Raw genomic sequence first — 21,221 nt, 5'->3', positions numbered from 1 at the left:
TGATTTGCAGGCCAGCACTCAATCCACTCAGTGGCACCAGCCAAGACTGCCCTTCAAACTCTTAAGTTCTCTAATGCCCAGTGGACTCCACCTCTCACCTGGTCTTCTCTTCTCTTTGGTCATGAGCTGTTGGACCTTCCTCTGCTCTTCTTGTTCTTCTATTTTAGCCTCTTTGTGAATCTGTTCAATAGTTTTAGGCCCTTGATCTGCTCTTCGAGATACCCAATTACACTGTAAAAGGAGAAAATAGGGTTATCAGCCACATAACTAAAAAAATAAAACACTAATTTGAAAGCACATAAGCACCCCTATGTTCACTGCAGTGTTATTTACAACAGCCAAAATATGGGAGCGGTCCAAGTGTCCATCAACAGATGAGTGGATAAAACAACTATGGGACATTCACACAATGGAATTCTACTCGGCCATAAAAGAAGAAGGAAATTTTACCTTTTGTAGCAGTATGGATCAACCTGGAGAAACTTATGCTACATGAAATATGCCAGTCAGAGAAAGACAAATACCTATGGTTTCACTCATATGTGGGATCTAATGAACAAACTGAGCTAACAAGCAAAACAGAGACAGACATAAATGGAGAACAAGTGGCAGCTACTGGGGATGGAAGGGAAAGTCAGGGGGTGGAGGAATTGAGTAAAAAGGAAAAATGAGGTAGTTACCAGAGGTTGCCACATGGGAGGGGGGAAGGGAAGACTGCGGAAGAGGTGAGGGGATTAAGAAGTACAAATAGGTAAAGAATAGCCATGGGGATGTAAAATACAGTAGCCAAAGAACTTATACCCATGATGGGGGGATTGCCTGAGGGAGTGGGGGTACTGGGAGAAAGGGGCAAAGGGGGGAAATCAGGACAACTGTAACAGCATTTCAGTTCTATTTATCTATTAAAAATAGATAAAAATTAAAAAATTTGAAAATCTACCTCATGTTTTTCACTGCTGGAAAGTGTAAACCACCTCAGCAGTTTTTCATCTGTCCTACAGACGGTGCTATGTGCAGTTGGGGGATTAGAGCCAAAGACTTCAGCTTCTCTCAGTCAACACTGAACTGCTTTACACCGAGCATCCCGACAGCCAGTGGGTAACAGGGCAGAGTGAAAGACTAGCGCAAATGTATTTTCACATTATTTTGTATACTTACATGGAGTCAAGAGAAGAGTAACCAAGAAAGATCAGGATTCTTTGGCCTTGTCTTACCCTGGGGTATTGCTACTCGGTTCATAACACACTCCATGGGAGCTTTGAATCAAGATGACTAATACATTTTTTTCATATCATGGTTCTGGTTTGAACCGACACAAAGTGTCATACCACTCCATCCGTCAGTTATCTTCTCTATGGAGAACAAAACCAGTTGCCTTCTTATAATTATACTTCCTTTCCTTTCTACCCACCTACAGTTCCAACATTTGATGTAAGTGCAAGTGGATGGAGGACTCAGTGGAGTTTTTTTATTTACATTTTTATATTAGCTAGAGGCAAGGATGGCAAATAGGTTTCAATCAGCATTCAGATCCTGACCAAATGGCAGTGGCATTGGTAACAGGAAGGATCCTGAGGCCACATGGGCTTAGCGAGACAAAGGACCAGCCACCAGCGCCATCTGGTCTAGCTCGGGCAGGGCAGGGCCCTGTATTCCCTTTCTCTAGTTTAGGGTCAGCTACAGTATACTCCCTGCAGGAGTTAAAGGGAGGAGAGAGAAAAGAGGTGGCAGTGGTAAAAACTGTTTCTGGTTCGAGAAATGAAGAAAACAAAAGCAGCAGAACAGGAAGGTTTACAGGAAAAAGAATAGAGAAGAAAACAACTTTGCCTACGAGCTAGGCACTTTACATAATTGCTTCACTGAATCTTTACAATACACCTGAAAGGTAAGCAACATCCCCATTTTATTTTATTTTCTTAACTTTTATTTTTATTGTTGTTCAAGTATAGCGGTCTCCATTTTTCCCCCTCACTCCCCTCAACACCCCCATTTTTGAGACTAAAAATATAAGGCTCAGGGAAGTTAAATGCATTCATTTTGAAGATGAGGCTTCCTGATTGTTTAGCATTCTAGGACTAAATATAATCGATTACACTGAAGTCAGAATGGCTGATTTCAAAACGGCAACAGGGTTTGATTATCAGAGTAATGAGAAGACACACGTAACAGGCAGGTACATGTGCCTTTCGTCCTTTCATAGACCTCTCCACGAACTTTGTCAGTTCAAGTTCTGAGACTCCTACAGCGAAAGCATTAAGGTTTTACACATGTACAAACTAGAAGAAACCAATTCCTTAAGAGAGACTGTAGCATTAGCTTACTATTTTTCTACTTACCAGTCTTAGGTCTATTACATCCTGGAGCATGAATCGAATCCTAGAAGAGGTTTTTCTTTCTTTCACAATTTTCTCCATCTGATTAAAATACTGGTCCATCCGTGGCTGCAAGAGGCAAAGTCATTAGTATTCCTGGCGGAGGAATTCAAACGCAATTTTACCACGTAGAATTTTTAAATAGACTAGGAATACAACTTACAGCCAAAAGTTAACGTGGTAAACCTTTTAATTGAGCATATAACATCCAAAATAAAAGTAACCTGTTTTGGGCAGCTGGCCGTGGTCAAGTAACTAATTACAGGCCAACATAAATGAACCTGTCATGTTGCAGCCCCTGGAACCTTCCTCGAGAGAGGTGGTTATGTCCTTTGCCCCTTCCCAATCGTTTCCTCTGGGAACAAAGACAAGGGCTACACCTTAGAAATGACAGCATGTTAAGCTGAAGGAATCTGGTTTTTAATCATCTCTGAGCCACGAGACCACCCTCAGACTTCTTACCTCTGAGTTCTACTTGCATGATTGAGAAATAAACCTCAATCTTGTTAAACCACTAACACTGGGGGTTTTCTGTGACAGCCAAACATAACCCTAACTGATTAAGATGTCATGAGACATTTCTCACATTTCTTTAAAGCATTTTTAATTTCCTGGCTCCTTATTTGTAGAACTCCACATTGTGTTTGAATTCCATTATTTTTAATAATTTCTTGTATTATGATTAGATAGCTGTGTCATTAATCAGAGCATAAAGTAATTTAAGAAAACTACTGGGTTCTCCTCATTTCTGTATCAGCCTCAGTCCGGCCCAGAGTAGCTTCTCTCCCTTGATTTCTGTTCATAATATACACACGAGTGACCTGTGAAGTGGTTATGCAGATGAAGGACAAGGGACAAATAACCTGAACCACTCAGACTGGCTTTTATGTGACTTGGGGCATCTTCACTCCTGGCTTTAATGGAAATGTGGTACAGGCACGATGGCCGAACACTGGCAATGACACGGACAAGAAAGGAAAATAAGAGCCCTGAGGGCCGGGGCCGGGTGCAGCGCTTCTGTCCACCATTTTAGTTCTTTTGCAACCCACAGAATCCCTGCTGCAGATTTCAGAGATTCTGCACTTTTACCTTTGCTTTCTCAAAGTCCAGGTCTTTGCCAATGGTGGTGAGCAGGCGACACAGGCACTCCAGGGACTCCTCATCGTGGTTCTTCAGCAGCTTCACCACACAGTCATGCATGATGGCTTCGGTCAGCATTTTGAGTTTGAAGAGTTCTCCGATAAACTTGATGTTGCCAATGGATCTCCGCCGGGCTTTGTCCTTTGCTTCTTCCAGTTCGTCATGGAGCCGCGTCCTCTCCTCTGGCTGTTGTGTGAGGAACAAGAGAATCTTGATGGTGAAAACTGTACCGTAGACACTAAGAACACACGCTTAGATTAACGGTCTTTACCCCCCTTCTGGGTGTTCGGGATACCCTCTGAGAACCCGAAAGTTTGCACCCATTTCAGATTTCTGGCACTCAGTGACCCCTTAGGATGGTTCTGAACCCCTGTATCAGAAGGTTGAGTTGCTCTAACAGGAAGCATTCAAAGAAATAAAACTACTCTTTTAGACCTCAATGTAGTATCTGCCACAGACACCTCCAGCAGAGAGATATAGTAGCGGGCTTTGTGAAAATTCTCTTTATTAACACTAAAAGTGCACACGCACTTCCTGTGAAGATACTTACAGCACTGGCAGCCTCAAGTTCCTTCTGTTTCTTCTCAAAGACATCGTCATCTGCTTTATCTTTTTCAAACTCCTTCTGGCAACGGTTCAACAGCAGCTTCCGGAAATTCACTGTGTTACCAGGCTTGTCTGCCATGGGCACCTTCAGCTGCATCCAGATGAGAAAATGCAAAAGCAGCGAGGTTATTAAATGCGTTCAATGATTTCCTCAAAATACCACTTTAATTTATTTGCAAAGTAATTCTACAAGAGGTATACAATTTAGCTGCACAATGGTATGATGTCTTAAATTTTATATAGAAAAGATATACACAAGATATCCTCTTGTGTAAGTGTACTGTATCTTCTATGGATGGCTGTGCCTCCAGCTGACTTTGAAATCCACACGATACTCTTACAACTAGAACCCAGCACTTATCTAGACATTGTAGGGCCATTACTTTTGTTTTTCTTACTACCATTGTAGTTACTTTGGTTTAAAGGAACAAACAGAAATGACATGAACTTCACGGCCATAGGAAAACTGTCGTAGGTGAGATTCTTATTCTAGAAAGAAGCAGAAAAGGGAACACATTTGACAATTTTTGAGATATCATTTCCTCAGAAGAACGTCAAGACACTGTAATGCTAGTACTTACCTTGACATATACTATGTGTATCATTTCAATGGACTAAAACAGTCTATTTTACAGATGAAATAGCCCCTGAGCACCATTCTGAACAGCTAGTGTCTAACATGGCAAAATGGATTTTACAGAACGACCAAGTGCCTCCCAAACTTTGGCAATGCATGGGATTTGCCCCAGGTTTAGTAAGAAAACTTTGTAAAAAATGGGAAGCATTGTATTTATACTCGCAAAAGTTAATGTTATGAACGTATATGGATTTAGTTGCTGATGAATGAATGGCTAGAGAAACTTCTTGAGAATCGAGAGTACAACGCTATGGTGTATTCGTGCTGGAACCGAGGGTGCGCTCTTCAACATACTCCCTACGACATACTCCCTGTGTTCCCATAGAGAGGACTTGCTAAGTCCACTCTAATTAACTGAAGGACCAAGCATTTCATTACATTTTATTTTCAGCAGAAAACATTAACTTAGAAAGAGGGGGAGATCATCAGTTACTTTTTTAGACAACCACAGAAAAGCTAACATGTTCTTATCTCTAAACTCAGACCACACAATTGGAAGTGACTACAGATCATTGCCTAGCCAGACCTACTTCACGATCATACAAGAAGGTAGGAATTTAATCAGCCTTCTGGAAAAGAAACACCACTACAGGAAAGTAAAGGATTTCCAAAGCAAAATCCAAAAGTAGACTCTACTTTCTACTATTTAGGACCCAAAATTCGTAACAATGCAGTGCAAACGAAAACCAAGAAGCATATTCATGAGTAAGGTGGTACATAATAGAGAGTCAACATGACATTAGGTTGCAGAACAAGCTAAAAATGTTCTGAAAATCAGCAGTTACATCCAATTTGCTACTTTAAAGAAACACAAGTAAACCAGTCAAAAAGTCCTATCCAGCTTCTTGACATAGTCACCAGCGTCATTTTTATTAACCCTAAGGACATAACTAATAAGATAAAAACCACCCGGTCACAATCTATCAGCCCTAAAGAGATGTTTCTTTGCATTATGGATTACCATGTAGAAAATGGGAAGAGTGAGGACAAAAAACACTATGAAAATCCAAGTCACCATCTTATGATGAGAGGGACCAAAACCAAAATGAGTCAGAAAAAATAAATTAAAACCTGTGACAGTTCGGTTTACAGGAACAAGTAGAAATGACGTAAGGCAAGGGGGAATTTCTCTACATGGAAGGTACATAAGACACAGCTTTGTACACTTTTTATGTAGGGAAAGGCTATGTTGAAAGGGTTGGGTTATGGATCAAAAGATTTGCTTACTTTTTTTTTTCTTACTTTCTTTTTAACTTGGATTTCTTTTAACCCAAGCCTCAAGTTTCATTACCTAAAACAAGGGCGGCACAATACCTGTGTCTAACCTACAGTACGGCTTTACACACCCAATGAAATAGGTTTGGAGGGAGCCCTTTGTAAGTCCCAGACAAGAGAGTTGTGACTGGGATATCCAGAACACTGGGATTCAAAGAGCACTGGAATCCTGAGTCATAAAATCAGGATGTGAATCCCAACGCTGTAACTGATCGGCTATGCAAAGCTGAGCAAGCTACCTCACTGAGCGTCAGTCCCTTAATTTGCAGAAGGAGACATTCCAATGACTGTAGATTGAGGAACATTATAAAGCAGCTGTTGAAACCGGAGCTTTGACCAAGTTACTTAGCTTCATCAAACCTGTTTCTTCCTGCAAATGAGGGTAACATCTGTCTCTTACGACAGTTGGAAAGATGAAATGAAATGTTCTAAAGCAAACAGTGGCTGGAACATAGAGTCCAACAAGCAAATATAGCTGTATATAAACACTTGAAGCTGTGTTTGACAAATATTCGTGATTAAAAATTAAGAGTAACCTATGTTGTAATAATATAGGTATCAAAGAGTGCATATGACAATGTTAGCTCACAAACAATTAGGGAGAGAACCACAAAAGGCAAGAGAAAATGAGTATCTGCTACCCTCAAATAATGGTCATGGGACATCTCACAGGTACAGGGCCCGAAGAACATGTAACTACGCATAAAATGTTTGGGTACATTCATGTCCAAACGACTGGCAGAACGCCCGCAGATCTCCACATGTACACATCTCAAAGCAAGCGAACATCTAGTGAAACAACCCCCTAAAGACTTGTTTTGGAACAAGATCTTAGTGTCCTCTGGTTAACAGGGAAACACAGACTAGGCCAGTGAGAACGTATCTTCTGAGAACAGTGATGCACAGTCATTTTTTATTATAAATTCAACAGGATGATGGCATTAAGTTAGCATATGTTACCTCCTGGGCACTGACTGGTCAGGAGACCCAGAGAAATTGGTTAGAACAGAACACAGAGAATGGGTATCTTACTCTGTTAAAGCTGCTGTAACAAATACCAGAGACTGGTGGCTTAAACAGGTATTTATTTCTCCCAGTTGTGGAGATGGGAAGTCCAAGATCAAGGTGCCAGTGGATTCTATTCTTGGTGAGGACCCTCTTTCTGGTTTGCAGACAGATGCCTTCTCTGTATCCGAATGTGAGGAAAAGAGGAAGCTGTACTGTCTTCCTCTTCTTACAAAGTTACTAATCACATCACGGGGGGATTATATGAAATCTTTTTTGGAAGGGGGTCATACAAACATTTAGCCCATAACAGCAGACAAGGTAGATGCTTGCAGATGTGACCATGGATAATAACAAAAATAAAAGGTGATGTGCAATGGCTGGATAAAGATCTCTTGAGACAACTGTAATTTTTACTAAACTGCAGTCCATGATCAAAGCTAAGATGTTTCAGATGGGGTGTCTGAAAGATGGTTTCTCAGGCAGAGAATACAGGGTGGGGAGAAAGCAGGCTTACAGTTGTGACTCTGTGAGTTTATTCTTATATTACTTATGAATGTCTTATTTTCCATATTAACAACTGGAACCTACTTTTGCTGAAGAGCACCTCCATTTTCATTTTGACACAGTAGTATAGTGTCACACACTACCAGTGTGACACTACACTGTAAACTAACAGCACATCCCCTCATACCGCGTTGAGACCTGTCCACACACTGGTCAACCAGCAACCTTGGACATGAGTGTTGTCAGCAATGGTGGTCATTTTCTTCTAGCAGCAGGACCTGCACTGCTTATACACATGTTAGTGTTGAGGTAAATACCTGTCCCTAAAAACATGACTCCCAGAGAATCGTGAAGGGCTGTCAGCTCTGTGTGAATTATGGTAAGCAAATATGAGAGGAGAAAATGGAAGGAGAAGCCTGAACTTGCTTAGCATGCTTAGGATTTTCAATACTGTCTTAAAACATAAAGATGTTTAGTGGTAATCCATGGCTCAATCGCCACTTTGCTCCCAGAAGCATGCTCTGGTCTGAGGTAAAGCATTTAGAATGAATAATATAAACAAGTAGCACCCCTATGCTAAATGTAAAACATGAAGAGCGATAAGTCAACTAATTATTACTCATGGGTCCCCGGGGACGTAGTAGTATCCTCTACCAGTGGATTCCAGATGTGCTATAAACACATCTATCAAAATACAGCTGCATTAGATACATCTGAAGAGGTATGTAGTACTGAGGGTGCCCACACGAATCAAAAAAGGCACGGTCGAATTATGAAGAGCTAAGTCATTTCTCATCAATCTTGTCTGCAAAGCATGTGTTATATTTCATCAGGAGAGCTGCACATCCTTCCTCCAGGTGACTCCAGCCTCTCGCTGTTGCCCAAGCCCGCTTTTCATGTCTGCAATTCCAGACTTGCTTTCTGATGAGATTTAGTTGTGCGTTCCGTGTTCTCTTAGCATCTCTTCCTAGGCTCAGCCTTGTCATTCTTTTCACATCCCACTTTAAAACACTCAGAAAGTGGCAACACTAACTGGCATTAAAAGGACATAGAATGCTAAAAAATCTACCTTAAATGCCATTCTTTACAGCTGAGGAATGCAGGCCTGACGCACTACAGATAAGAAGTAACAAAAGTACAGTCTTAGGGCATAAAATAAATGCAAGTTGTTAGTTTTTCTTTCATTCATGCACTTACCCACTCATAACATATCCGAGGGTCCATTATGCGCCAGAAACTATTGTAGGCACTAGAAATTTAGCAGTGGGGTGGGGGTGGGGGCCCCAAATCCCAAAACCAGAAAAAGTCCTTGCCAAATGAGCTTACCTTCTTGTGTTTCAAGATGGGAATTTTAATTTACATCATGATTAAAACAAAAACACTAGCAATTAGCAATTTAATGTTACCAATCATCCAAAGATACAGGACACTTTCTCTCGTCCATTCTTCTCCATTTGTCATTTAATTCAGATGCCCTCTTCCTAAGAGAAGTACTGAATTCTGGTTAAATGCTTTGCAGCTTGTGAAGGTCTTGCAGGTCTCTTCAGTCATTCCAGGCTGAACTAGTAGAAGCAGCAACACACTCCAGAGGCATGGTTTACTATCTCTAATGGGACCCTGCAGCCTCAGTGCCAGAGGTTTCACTCTGTCCTTGGCAGAGGCAGGTAGCTGTGTACAGGTACAAATGTGTCTGAGCAAAGTAACTATGATATTTACAGAGTGACTTGGGAAAGGCAGCACCATGACACCAATTTTCTCTGTCAATCTAAAACTTCCTTTCTAAAAAGCCTACCCTTTGAGAAATGGAAAACTGACACAATATAATTGTATTCTCAATCCCGTACCTAGATAATTGCTGCAAAACAACAAAAGAAGTTTCAATGGAGGTGTGTGATCCACCTGAATGACATGCGGCAGTAAAAAGGTTTAAAACCTGCTCTGAACAATGAGAACAAGCGTTCCCCTGAACCTTAAAATCTCAACAATCTAAGCCAGGGTTTCTCAACCCAGACACTACTGACATTCTGAGTCGGGCAACGCTGTGGAGGGCTGCCACGTGCACTCGAGGTGCTTAGAAGCATCCTAGGCCTTTACCCACTAAGATGCCAGTACCAAAAAGTCTCTTAGACATTGCCCAAGGTCCCACGGAGACCACCACCACCCCTGGCTGAGAACCATGGATCTACTAGGCCACGGTTTAAGCTAAGGTTCTAGTGAAACTGCCATAAACGTAAAGTCCCCATTTAGGCAATTTTGTAAATTCAGAGAAAGTTGTGAAATAGGAATAATAGAATGGTTGTGAGGATTAAATGAGCTGGATATAATCATTTTAGCACAGGTATCTCAAAGAATATTATTATAATTATACTTCTCCTTACTCTTACTACTAATATGACTGTATTTTATAACTCTAACTAGATTCCATTATTTCAAATGAGGAACACTGATAATCCATGACAAGTGGGACAGGTATAACTACAAATCCGGATAAAGATCTTGTAATATAACCCATGGGTGTCTCAGTAGAACATACTGATAATGACGATGAAGTTACTGAAATAAATTAATGAATTTCATGGGTTGGAAAAGAGCCCCTCCTCCAGGTAACAGCTAAATTTTTTTATTCTACTGCCTTCATCTTCTATCATTCCATTGGTAGATATCATTTCTTAACTAATAATGATTTTTTAAAAAGCAGTGTTCATGGCCTTTAAGGTTTGGAAAATGCTGCACAGAGCACATCCCTCTTGTTTGCTTTCAGGAGAAACAGCGTGGTAAACAAGCTCGATAAAAAGAAATATGCTTAAGCTGGCATTAGTGAAACACAGGGTAAATTTCAATTTTGGTCAACACTATCCCTTGGAAAAACAACCAGCTAACTTCCATTTCGTTCCTTATAGAATAAAAAATATGTGCTCATTGGCCAACTGTTAAATCATAACATTTTCCTACATTTGCATTAAATCTTTTACTTTTGAAGAAACTAAACATTAAAGCTGAAAAGCCCAGAACACTTTATTTTTCACTATTTTTTCCTTTTGCTTACCTTTTAAGGTTCAACTCAATGAATTATGACAAAACAAACTCACATGACCACCAGCAAGTGTAGTACCAGGTCAAGAAACAGCACGGACAGTCCCTAGAGCTGCACTTGAATTCTCGTTCCAAAGCACTACCGCCTCCAAGCCTCCAAATTTAATCCCATTATCCTGTATGTGTGTAACAACCAGTTTCTTCCTTTTCTTTGTAGTACAACCTACATATGCATCCCCGAACATTCTAATTCTTGTCTCGTTTTTGAACTTTAAACAAACAAATTGCATAATACACATTCTTTTGAGTACAGATTCTCTAGCTAAAAGAATACGGCTTCTTATTCTTTTGAGATTCGCCCATGTGTACAGTTGTAGTTTGGGTTCACTGTCCTAGTATGAACATGTAACATAATTTATTCTACTACTGATAAAAGTTTCAAACTTTTATCCATTATGAAAAATACTATGAACATTTTTGTATATATTTCACGTAACTCTTATGTGTGTGTACATCTCTATCAATTACTACTCAAATCTCCTGACCAAATACAATGAGGTATGCTCTTATTGTCATATGCAGGCTTATTTCAGTTACTTATTATTCACTATTAAAGCCAATACACAAACATTCTTGTATATCATTCCTGTGCACATGTGGGTAATTTCTCTGGGGTATATACCAGAAAGTTAAATTACGGGGGAAAAGTACATGAACACCTTTAATATTACTGTTCATTACTCTCCAAAGTGACTGTGTTCATCCTCATTAACACTTTTAAATGTTTTTTCCCCACTTTAATGGATGTGACTTATATAAAATTGTGGTTTATCTTGTCATTTCCTTAATAATGTATAACACTAAGTATCTTTCTTTATCAGACAATGGATTTTCATTTCTACTAATTGCCCATTTTTAAATTGAGCTCTGTTTTCTTTTCCTCCTTAATTCTGATTTCAACACTTTGTTAGTTATATGTATTTCAAACAGATTCTCCCAAGCTCTGGCTTTATCTTATTTTATTTATGACATCATTTGCTGTATCAAAATATTTGAATTTTAATATTCAAATATGATATTTTCCCCTTTATTATTTATCTTGAATCTTGCTGAAGAAATATTTTTTCCACTGGAAGTTCACTGACTTCTCAATTTTCTCCTAAAATATCAACTGTTGATATTTAAATTTCCATGTCTCCTGTGATTGTTCGACTTTTGTATTTGGTATTTATTAGGAACCCATTGCCACCCTCTTACTTCAGGCCCCCAGTGTCTCAAAAGTACGTTAGCCCTGGCAGTCACCTTTAAGGCAGAGGGTAAAGCACAGTTCTGTATTTATTGCCCAGGGTGGCAGGCACGTTCACCTTGCTGGCGCACACTGAGCTGCACACTTCTGTGTGCGTGTTGTGGTGTGTGCTAGAGCCGGCTCATACTAGTTCATAAGAGCCAATTGATTAAATAGAAATTTTGTGAATTGTCAAACTGTTTGTAGTTTAAAATCAGTCATGAATTAACTATTTACATCATTAAATTTGACAAAAGCTATACAATGAGACATATTTCTTTTCCCAAGCAGTGTGAATGCCTTTTTAAAAAGTTTAAAAACATATATCCTTTGGTGTATGGGCAATTTTACCATAAAGAAGTAAAAGCACCAGCATGTAAAAGGATAAATACGCTTGGATGTTTATTGCAGCACTGCCCATGGTTGCAAACAAAAGCCCCAAACCCAAATCACTAGAAACAACATAATGGAGGGAGGTGGGGAGATAAAGAAACTGTTGGAAAAATGATGGTATATACATATTATGAAATAGCATGCAACTTCATAAAAATCACAAGTAAAATCTATCTGTAACGAGCAGGGAGATGCCCAAAACATATTAAGCGAAAGAAAGCAAACTGCAAAACAATATATATAATTAATTGAATACAACAACAACAACAAAAAAACACCAAAAAATCCTCCTAGTACATATGTCTGTGTGTGTGTGTGTGTGTGTGTGTGTTAAAAATTTTATTTATTTTTAGACAGGGGGAAGGGAGAAAGAAAAGGAGAGAATCATCCATGTGTGAGAGATACACAGATCAGCTGCCTCTCTCATGCCCCTACTGGGGACCTGGGCTGCCAGCCAGGCATGTTAACTGCCTGGAATTGAACCCATGGAACCTTGGTTCTCAGGCTCCTGCTCAATCCACTGAGCTACACCATCCAGGGCTATGTGTGTGTTCTTACATGACTTTATAAAGAAAGCTGTGGAAGGATACAGTTACATTGACTGCCTGGAGGAAAGGGAGGCTCACCTGGCTGGGGCTCCAAGTGAAGAGTATTAACTTTTTCTGTGTATATCTCTATATTGTTCTAATTCCAACAGACTGTTATTTTGTGACTTGAGATAATCCAACAATGTTTTGAAATCTTACTTATGAAGATTATAGATCATAACAAAAGTCACATACGCGGTTGGTAGCTTATCTATGAATTCTTCCTATTCTAGTCACATTTACCTTATTGCCAAGCCTTTTCAATGGTCATTTTTCTCAAGGATATTTTTCTGATATTAAAAAATATTAACAATTTTTCACTGCTATAGGATTAAATCCAAAATCAGTAAAGAAAACTAAAGTATGAGCCAGAATATCTGGGATCTAGTCCTTGTTCTATTTAGTAACTGCAGGACATTATGGTTCTAACAGTGAAAATGAGGGACATGAGATGGAGAATCAGTTTGCTTTCAGATACTAGTATGATTTAAGGGAATATGTTAAGTGATTGAGTGAAATAATTGTAGATTTGGATTTTAACACTGCTTATTACTTATGTAACATTCAGAAAGTTACTTATCTTTTTTAAGTTTCAGTTTCTGATTCAATAAAGTGGGGCTAATACTACTGACCTTTCAGAATTAGAATAACCATTAAAATATCACTAATACATGTAAAGCATTTACTCATATTGCAGTCTAGTAGGTACTGAATACATGCTTTCTGTTATGACAACCATGCTTACTCTACAACCACCAGTTCAAGACCTTCGCAATTTTTCCACCACACCAATATAGTTCTGAATCACTTAGGGAGGACAGTGATTTTCAACCTTTCTCATCTCATGGCACACATACTAATGACTATAATTTCTGCAGCACACCAGCTGACAATCACTGTCTCAGGGCTTATTATATGCTAAATACTGAGGTAGCAACTTTATATACACAATCTCTTTTATTTTTTAAAATTTTATTTATTTTTAGAGAGGAGAAGGGAGGGAGAAAGAGAGGGAGAGAAACATCATTGTGTAATTGTCCCTCACACACCCCCCCCACTGGGGACCTGGCCCGCAACCCAGGCATGCCCCGACTGGGAATCAAACCAGTGACCCTTTGGTTTGCAGGCCGACACTCACTCCACTGAGCTACACCAGCCAGGGCACAATCTCTTTTATTTTAGTTTTTTCATTATAATAACCTTAAGTTATATGAAGCAATCATATTAAAAATGATGCTTAAAGAGGATACATAACAATTCAAAGGTTATAAAGTTAGTAGGGCAGAGTAGAAATTTAAAGTTTAAAGTGAAAATCTGAAACCTGGAACTGTGAGGCCCCAAAAGCAGGGTCCGTGCCCACCGTGTCATGCTTCGCTACCTCAGATCTGAACATGCTGGTAACCGCAGTGCCTTCTGTGTTCGAACCCCTGCGCCCCCAGAGCCAGTTCAGACTCTACTTGCTTCACACCAACACGGTGACATCTCTCCTTCCAACTGGATTCCTGCCTACACCAGCAATTTCGGCAAGTGTGCCACAAGTACTCTCACAACCTGCGTACCTGACCATTTGGTTAGGGGCTGATGTCTTTTCCCTCTGACTGTCAGTTGAAAAAAACACAACGACAGCCAACACAGTAATACTTGTCCAGTGTGAGCGATTCACAATTGCATCTATTTTTTTTCGTCAGATCAACAACAGCTGCAGAATTTTAGTCACTGGTTGGTGTTCCATAAGATGAAAAAAGTTGAAAATCACTGGTCTAAACCACACATTTAGGCATTCAAACACTATAGTATCACAGGGTACCTTATAAGTGATTTTTTCCTTGTTAATTTTTTTTCAATATAAATTTTGCATTTCTTAAAGACAGAAGATGTAACTTTTCTAAGTCCCAACACACTTACCTACTACCTTTAACACAGGTACTCAAAAATATTGATAGAATGACAAAATTTTATACTTTTACAGCAATCCATAATCATAATGAGTTGTGAGAATTAAAAAACTCAAATGTTAAAGGACAACATTTCTGCCACAAGTACCCTGGTAACAGAGAAAACACAGACATACACGCCAGCTTATGACTGCAGAATTGAGGACAACGAATATGAATCAGAACCTCTTAGGTCTCCCAACTGCCTCCCCCTGCATTTGACAGGCTGTGAAGATTAAACGGATGTAAACGATGCAACAAGAAAGAAGTCTAATAGTTTCTAAGCCGTGAAATTTCCATTTTTGAACCCTTTATGACCACAACTACCCTATCGGTTTCACTAAAGCTAGAATTGGAACAGTGTCTCTCCATTTTGAATTAAATGTGAATGAAAGGATTTGTTTTATTTCTATTCAGAGGATGCCCCAGAAAAAAAAGCTTGCCCATGACAAAAAAATTCACACGACTCATTTAAACCACAGTCCATCTTCCTCATACTGGATGAAACTATGTGCCAACTGCCGTCTAGTCTCCATAATCCTTCCGGAAGCAAGCACACACTTTATGAAAGATTTCTTTTTATACAATAAGAATGTTATATTAATAGATGCTAAAAATATATTCTCCCCTTTACGTTGCCCCATAACACTTCTGGGAAGAATGTGTAACGAGGGGAGAATACACCTCTTGAAGATTTCTGCTTTCACTCCCTCCTCTCCTCTTACCGTCACTAGACACCGACACATGTTTGCGTAGGCCACGGAAAAGCCGGGCTCGTCGATGGCCTTCTCAAAGACCAGGTCGATGACCCCCTTCAGCCGCTCCTCCGTGTCAACGGTGAGTCCAGACACCTGCTTCATCAGCTGGTTGAACATCTGTGGTGTCAACTTGTTTAAGATACTTCGAACTTTTCTAAAAAGCTCCTAGAAGGGACACGCACACAAAAAAGAGCAATATACTACCTGTGATACTATGATGCTTTCTCTAAGAATTTATATTTTGTTTGTAACATAAATTCAACTTTCCAAATTGTTCTTTAAAGAATATTCTTATTAATAACATTATTAATATTACTTAGTAGTAATAAATCTCAAATCTATATACAAAGTAACAGGAGTTACACTCAAACTGATTCCACTCAGATGATACTTTGGAAAAAGCAACATTATAAGTACAACCAGATCAGTGATTAACAGAGGGGGACATCAGGGGAGAGCATGAATATAAAGTAATACAAGGAAATTTCAGGTGGCTGGTGGAAATGCTCTGTATTTTGATTGTGTCGGTAAGTTGCGTGACTATGGTTGTCTGTCAACAATTATAGAACTACACACAAAAAAGGAAATTTTACTAAATGTAAATTATTTAAGTAAATTTACATTTACTTACATAAATAAAATAGCCCAGTAAAATTCATGAAATCATGATATAACAATTGAAAAGATGTACACAAATGTTTTGTTTGATCCCCTTAAACATGTGTATTGATATACAAAGATTTTAGTTATGTGCCAAAATGTTAACACTTTCTCTAGGCAGAAGAAAGTAAATAAATCAACTTAAAAAAAAACATATTATTGCCAAGTTTTTTTAGCAATGAGTCATTATTACTTTTTTTTTAAAGTATTTTATTTATTTATTTTTAGAGAGGGGAAGAAAGGGAGAAAGAAAAGGAGAGAAACTTCGATGTGAGGTTGCCTCTCATGTGCCTCCTACCAGGGACCTGGCCTGCAACCCAGGCATGTGCCCTGACTAGGAATTGAACTGGAGACCCTTTGGTTGGCAGGCCAGCACTCAATCCACTGAGCAACACCAGCCAGGGCAAGTCAGTATTACTTTTATAAAGAAAAAAAAAATAAGTTTAGTAGGGATAGGGGAGTCACTGTATCTCTTGAATTTTGCCTATATCAAGTGAGATAGTATTATTTAGGTCTAAAATTGTAAACTGTGTTTTACATGAAGAATAAAAATCAACAATCTTCAAATATCTTCCAGAAGATAACAAGTTTAGAAGATAGGATAATAAAAAGACAGTTTACTCAAGTAATGTACAGCATATTTTAAAGTTGCTAAGAGAGTAGATCTTAACAATTCTCATAAGAAAAAATTATGATTATGTATGATGAATGTTAACTAGAATAATTATAGTGATCATTTTGCAATATATAGAAATGTTAAATCATGACACTGTACACCTGAAACTGTTACATGTCAATTAGACCTTATTTTAAAAATCCCCAGCATGAAACAACAACAAATTCACTGAAAATAATTTATTCCTCATAACTGAATATCTACAACCAATAGGGTACAAAAAAAGGCATAAGGCCCAATTATGGCCTGCCAGACCACTGACAGAAGCAGAGACAAGGTAGTGACAAGTAAAGTCACAGAGAAAGCACGAGGTAGAACAGGAGCTAGAGATGGGAGAAGCTGAGGTACGAGAGCGATCGGAGGCAATGAGTTAGTCAGGGAATGCCTTTAGAAGAAAGTGAAAACTGGGTCAGATAATGGACCAAAAAGCTGTAAGTGGGGAAAAACTGGGATGGGGAAAACTTTTTAAGGAAGGGAAAGAACTTTAGAAAGGAATTTTTACTAAGAATTTTCTAGTTTGGTAATAGAGAACAACAAGGAAAGATCACAGAACTAGTGTGCACTGATTGTGAGATGAAATGAGGTTTTAAGGGTCCGGTTAAAAGCTAGGGTGGAGCGATAAAAATCAGCCCTGCAGAAGAGGATGAAGTAGAAGAGGTATGAGGTAGGGGACCCCAGGAACGAAACTACCACAGTGGTGTATGTGCAGGGGTCTAGTCAGGTCATGAGGCGATGATTTCCTACAACTGCTTCAGGGGGATGAAATCTTATGATACAGGAAGAATAAGGTTGCAGGTAGTCATGCATAAAGTTGTTATAATATAGTAGTAAGAACGAAAGAGTGAAAGACTTTTCTGGAAGCGGAGGCAACAATAAAACTACTGTGTTCACAAAAAAGGAAACACACAAAATAACAATTAGCAGGAGCATCAGTTCAAAATGGGGTACAGCTATGCAGAAAAGAATGAAACTCCACAAAAAAATAAAGGAATAAAGCAGAGATGCTACTTATTTAGAAGACAACAGATCAAGAAAAATAAGGTTGTATGGGCCCTAAAAAATAAAGTTTATTTATACTTAACTAAATTTGCTTTATCTAGTCATTAAAGAAAATGATTTTTGATAGTTTAAGTCAGTATTCTTATGTTTTGAAGTAAAAATTAATCAATAAGGGGTACAACATTGCCCTGGCTGGTGTAGCTCTGTGGATTGAGCACCAGCCTGCAACCCAAAAGGTCACAAGTTCGATTCCCAGTAAGGGCACATATCTGGGTTGTGGCCCAGGTTCCCGAGGCAACCAATCAATATATGTCTCTCACACTGATGTCTCTTTCCCTCTCTTTCTCTCTCCCTTCCCCTCTTTCTAACAAGTAAATAAATTTTTTCAAAAAGAGGGTAGAACCCTGTTAACAGAGTAAAGGGAGGCAGACAGTAAGTCACAACAAATGGACTATCTGTGATCACCACACGTGGGTAACAATCTCCCGAAGCTTCCTGTGTCCTCAGTTAAAAACAGAGAGTATCTACTCCTCTCCTCACAGGCTGAAGAGTCGGATGAAGGAAGGCACTAACACAGACGCATTAAACACTGAAACAGGACATCTTCGATAACTCAGCAGGCATTTTAACTATCTTTTGTAAGCCATTTAGACCTCTTATCATTGAACATTTCACAGGGGACTAGAAGGAGGGACATAGAAGGTATTTTTAAAAAACACGGAAATATACTGATAATAAATGGAGGGAAGATTAGGTACTGGGTATCAGTGAATCTGCAAAAGGATGTACTTAGGGACAAACATCTGAGCAGTTAGATGAACAAAGGCAAGTAGCCAAATAAGACTGATAGCATGGTTTCTGTCCAAGATGGAGATGTAGGCAGCTACACTTTGCCTTTTTGCACAACCAAAAGGACAACAACAAATTTAAAAACAAAAATAACCAGAACTGTCACAAAATTAAACTGCATGGAAGTCTGACAACCAAGGAGTGAAAGAAGAAACATTCATCCAAAAAAATACGGCCCATAAGAAAGAACAGATCAAACCTCCATAAAAAATACAACTAAGCAATGAAGAGACAAAACAATGGTCATCAGGACGTTCACAGAAATGGACGAGTATGGTCACAAAATAGAGAAAGAAGTAAAGGCTACGCAAAGTGAAATAAAGGAAAATGTACAGGGAACCAGCAGTGAAGGGAAGGAAACTAGGGCTCAAATCAATGGTTTGGACCAGAAGGAAGAAATAAACATTCAACCAGAACAGAATGAAGAAACAAGAATTCCAAAAAATGAGGAGAGGCTTAGGAACCTCCAGGAGATCTTTAAATGTTCCAACATCTGAATCATAGGAGTACCAGGAGAAGAGAAAGAGCGAGAAATTAAAAACTTAGTTGAAAAAACAATGAAGGAGAACTTCCCCAATCTGGCAACGGAAAGAAGACTTCCAGGAAGTCAGGAAGCTCAGAGTCCCAAAGAAGTTGGACCCCAGGAAGCACAGACTAATGCACATCATAATTACATTACCCAAGGTTGAAGATATGGAGAAAAATCTTAAAAGCAGCAAGAGATAAAGAGAGAGTTACCTACAAAGGAGTTCCCATAATTCTATCAGCTGATTTCTCTAAAGAAACCTTGCAGGCAAGAAGGGGGTGGAAAAAAGTATTTGAAGTCATGAAAGGCAAGACTACTCCAAGATTACTACATCCAAGAGTACTCCATCCAGCAAAGCTTTCATTTAGAATGGAAGGGCAGATAAAGTGCTTCCCAGTTAAGGTCAAGTTAAAGGAGTTCATCACCACCAAGCTCTTATTATATGAAATATCAAAGGGACTCATCTAAGGAAAGGATACATAATATGAACAGTAAAATGACAACAAACTCACAACTATTAACAACTGAACCTAAAAAAACAAAAACAAAACCCAAAACAAATTAAACAAATAACTAGAACGGGAACAGATTCACAGAAATAGAGATCACATGGAGGGTTATCAGTGGGAATTGGGGGGGGGTGAGTGGGGGAAAAGATACAGGGAATAAAAACATAAATGGTAGGTATGAAATAGACAGGGGAGGGTAAGGACAGTGTGGGAAATGGAGAAGCCAGAGAACTTGTATGTATGAGCCACAGACATGAACTAAGGGGGGGAATGGTGGTAACAGTGGGGTACAGGGGGGAGTGGAATAAAGGGGAGAAAAACGGGACAACTGTAATAGCATAATCAATAAAATACATTAAAAAATTTCTGACAGGCCCTGGCTGGTGTGGCTCAGTGGATTGAGTGCAGGCCTGGGAACCAAAGAATTGCGGTTCCATTCCCGGTTGGGGCACATGCCTGGGTTGCAGGCCAGTTCCCAGTGGGGGACTCATGAGAGGCAACCATACATTGATGTTTCTCTCCTTCTCTTCTTCCCTTCCCCTCTAAAGATAAATGAATAAAATCTTTTAGAAAAAAAAATTTTTTGACAGCATAGCTTTGTGATGGATCAGTTCATCTTGGTCCTGACATTCTCTGAACAACTTCATTGATTAGTTCATTTGTTTAACAAGTATTTACTGAGTATCTACTATGTATGAGGTTCTCTGTTGGTGCTAAATGAAAACCAGTATTTCTAGGCACATCTCTGATCCCAGGACTTCACCATACTGAGTACCTGGCTGGGGCCCAGGAACTGTGCCAAGTGCTCTGTATTACTTCACTGAGTCTTCACCGTGGCCCTGTGAGGCGGGCAGTGTTACCGTCTTCACTCTACAGTGGAGACGTGGTAGAGGTAACCCAGGAACAGGAACTGCACTGTGCGCACAGCAAAGGGTGAACCGGGCTGTACGTCATTTGACTCACACACAAAATTGTGTGGACTAAGGGAATTCTTCAATTTACCCTATGGAGGTCTCAGGAAAGATACGCATATAAAAATACAAATGATTCAATTTTACTCTAAAAGACTCTAAAACAAGAGGGGTTTCTTAATTTTAACTTATCAGAAGTGAAGGTCTGACAAGGAGACACGAAACAATATATCAACTAGACTACTGCACGGTAAATAAACACTGAGAGTCTAAAATGTTTTTTTAATAAAAGCAAACACGGATCTAAGCCTAAATGATAGAATTCTATGATTTATGAACCTTTGAGACACAGTGTCTGTTCTGAAAAGCACACACAAAGCAATTTCAAAATGAAATAGGTTGTCTGGTATTGAAGATGGCTTTTAGAATAATGTTTACCTTGCGACAGGAAAAAAGTTATAAAAAAATCTTAAATTATGACCCCCAAATATATTACTAGGGCAACGCAACAAGCTAAAACAGTATCACTATAACTCCCCAAACAACGGTAGCATGTGCT

General features: G+C 39.2%; 1 protein-coding gene across 1 annotated transcript in view; it reads right to left on the bottom strand.

Moving 5' to 3' along the window:
* Window positions 1-21,221, bottom strand: part of EIF4G3 (eukaryotic translation initiation factor 4 gamma 3) — a 294,797-nt gene that overhangs the window by 49,699 nt on the left and 223,877 nt on the right. The window contains exons 20-24 of the mRNA XM_037032698.1: window positions 15,500-15,697; window positions 4,063-4,209; window positions 3,462-3,698; window positions 2,337-2,441; window positions 99-231 (exon numbers count right to left, since the gene is read on the bottom strand). Of these exons, the coding sequence (XP_036888593.1) occupies window positions 99-231; window positions 2,337-2,441; window positions 3,462-3,698; window positions 4,063-4,209; window positions 15,500-15,697 (820 nt within the window). The remainder of the gene's footprint in view (window positions 1-98; window positions 232-2,336; window positions 2,442-3,461; window positions 3,699-4,062; window positions 4,210-15,499; window positions 15,698-21,221) is intronic.

The sequence above is a fragment of the Sturnira hondurensis genome, unplaced genomic scaffold (genome assembly GCF_014824575.4).
Source record: "Sturnira hondurensis isolate 20B ecotype Veracruz unplaced genomic scaffold, ASM1482457v3 Scaffold0021555, whole genome shotgun sequence".
Taxonomy (NCBI): domain Eukaryota; kingdom Metazoa; phylum Chordata; class Mammalia; order Chiroptera; family Phyllostomidae; genus Sturnira; species Sturnira hondurensis.
The sequence above is the reverse complement of the archived record's forward strand: the minus strand, read 5'-3'. Positions and strand labels throughout refer to the sequence as shown.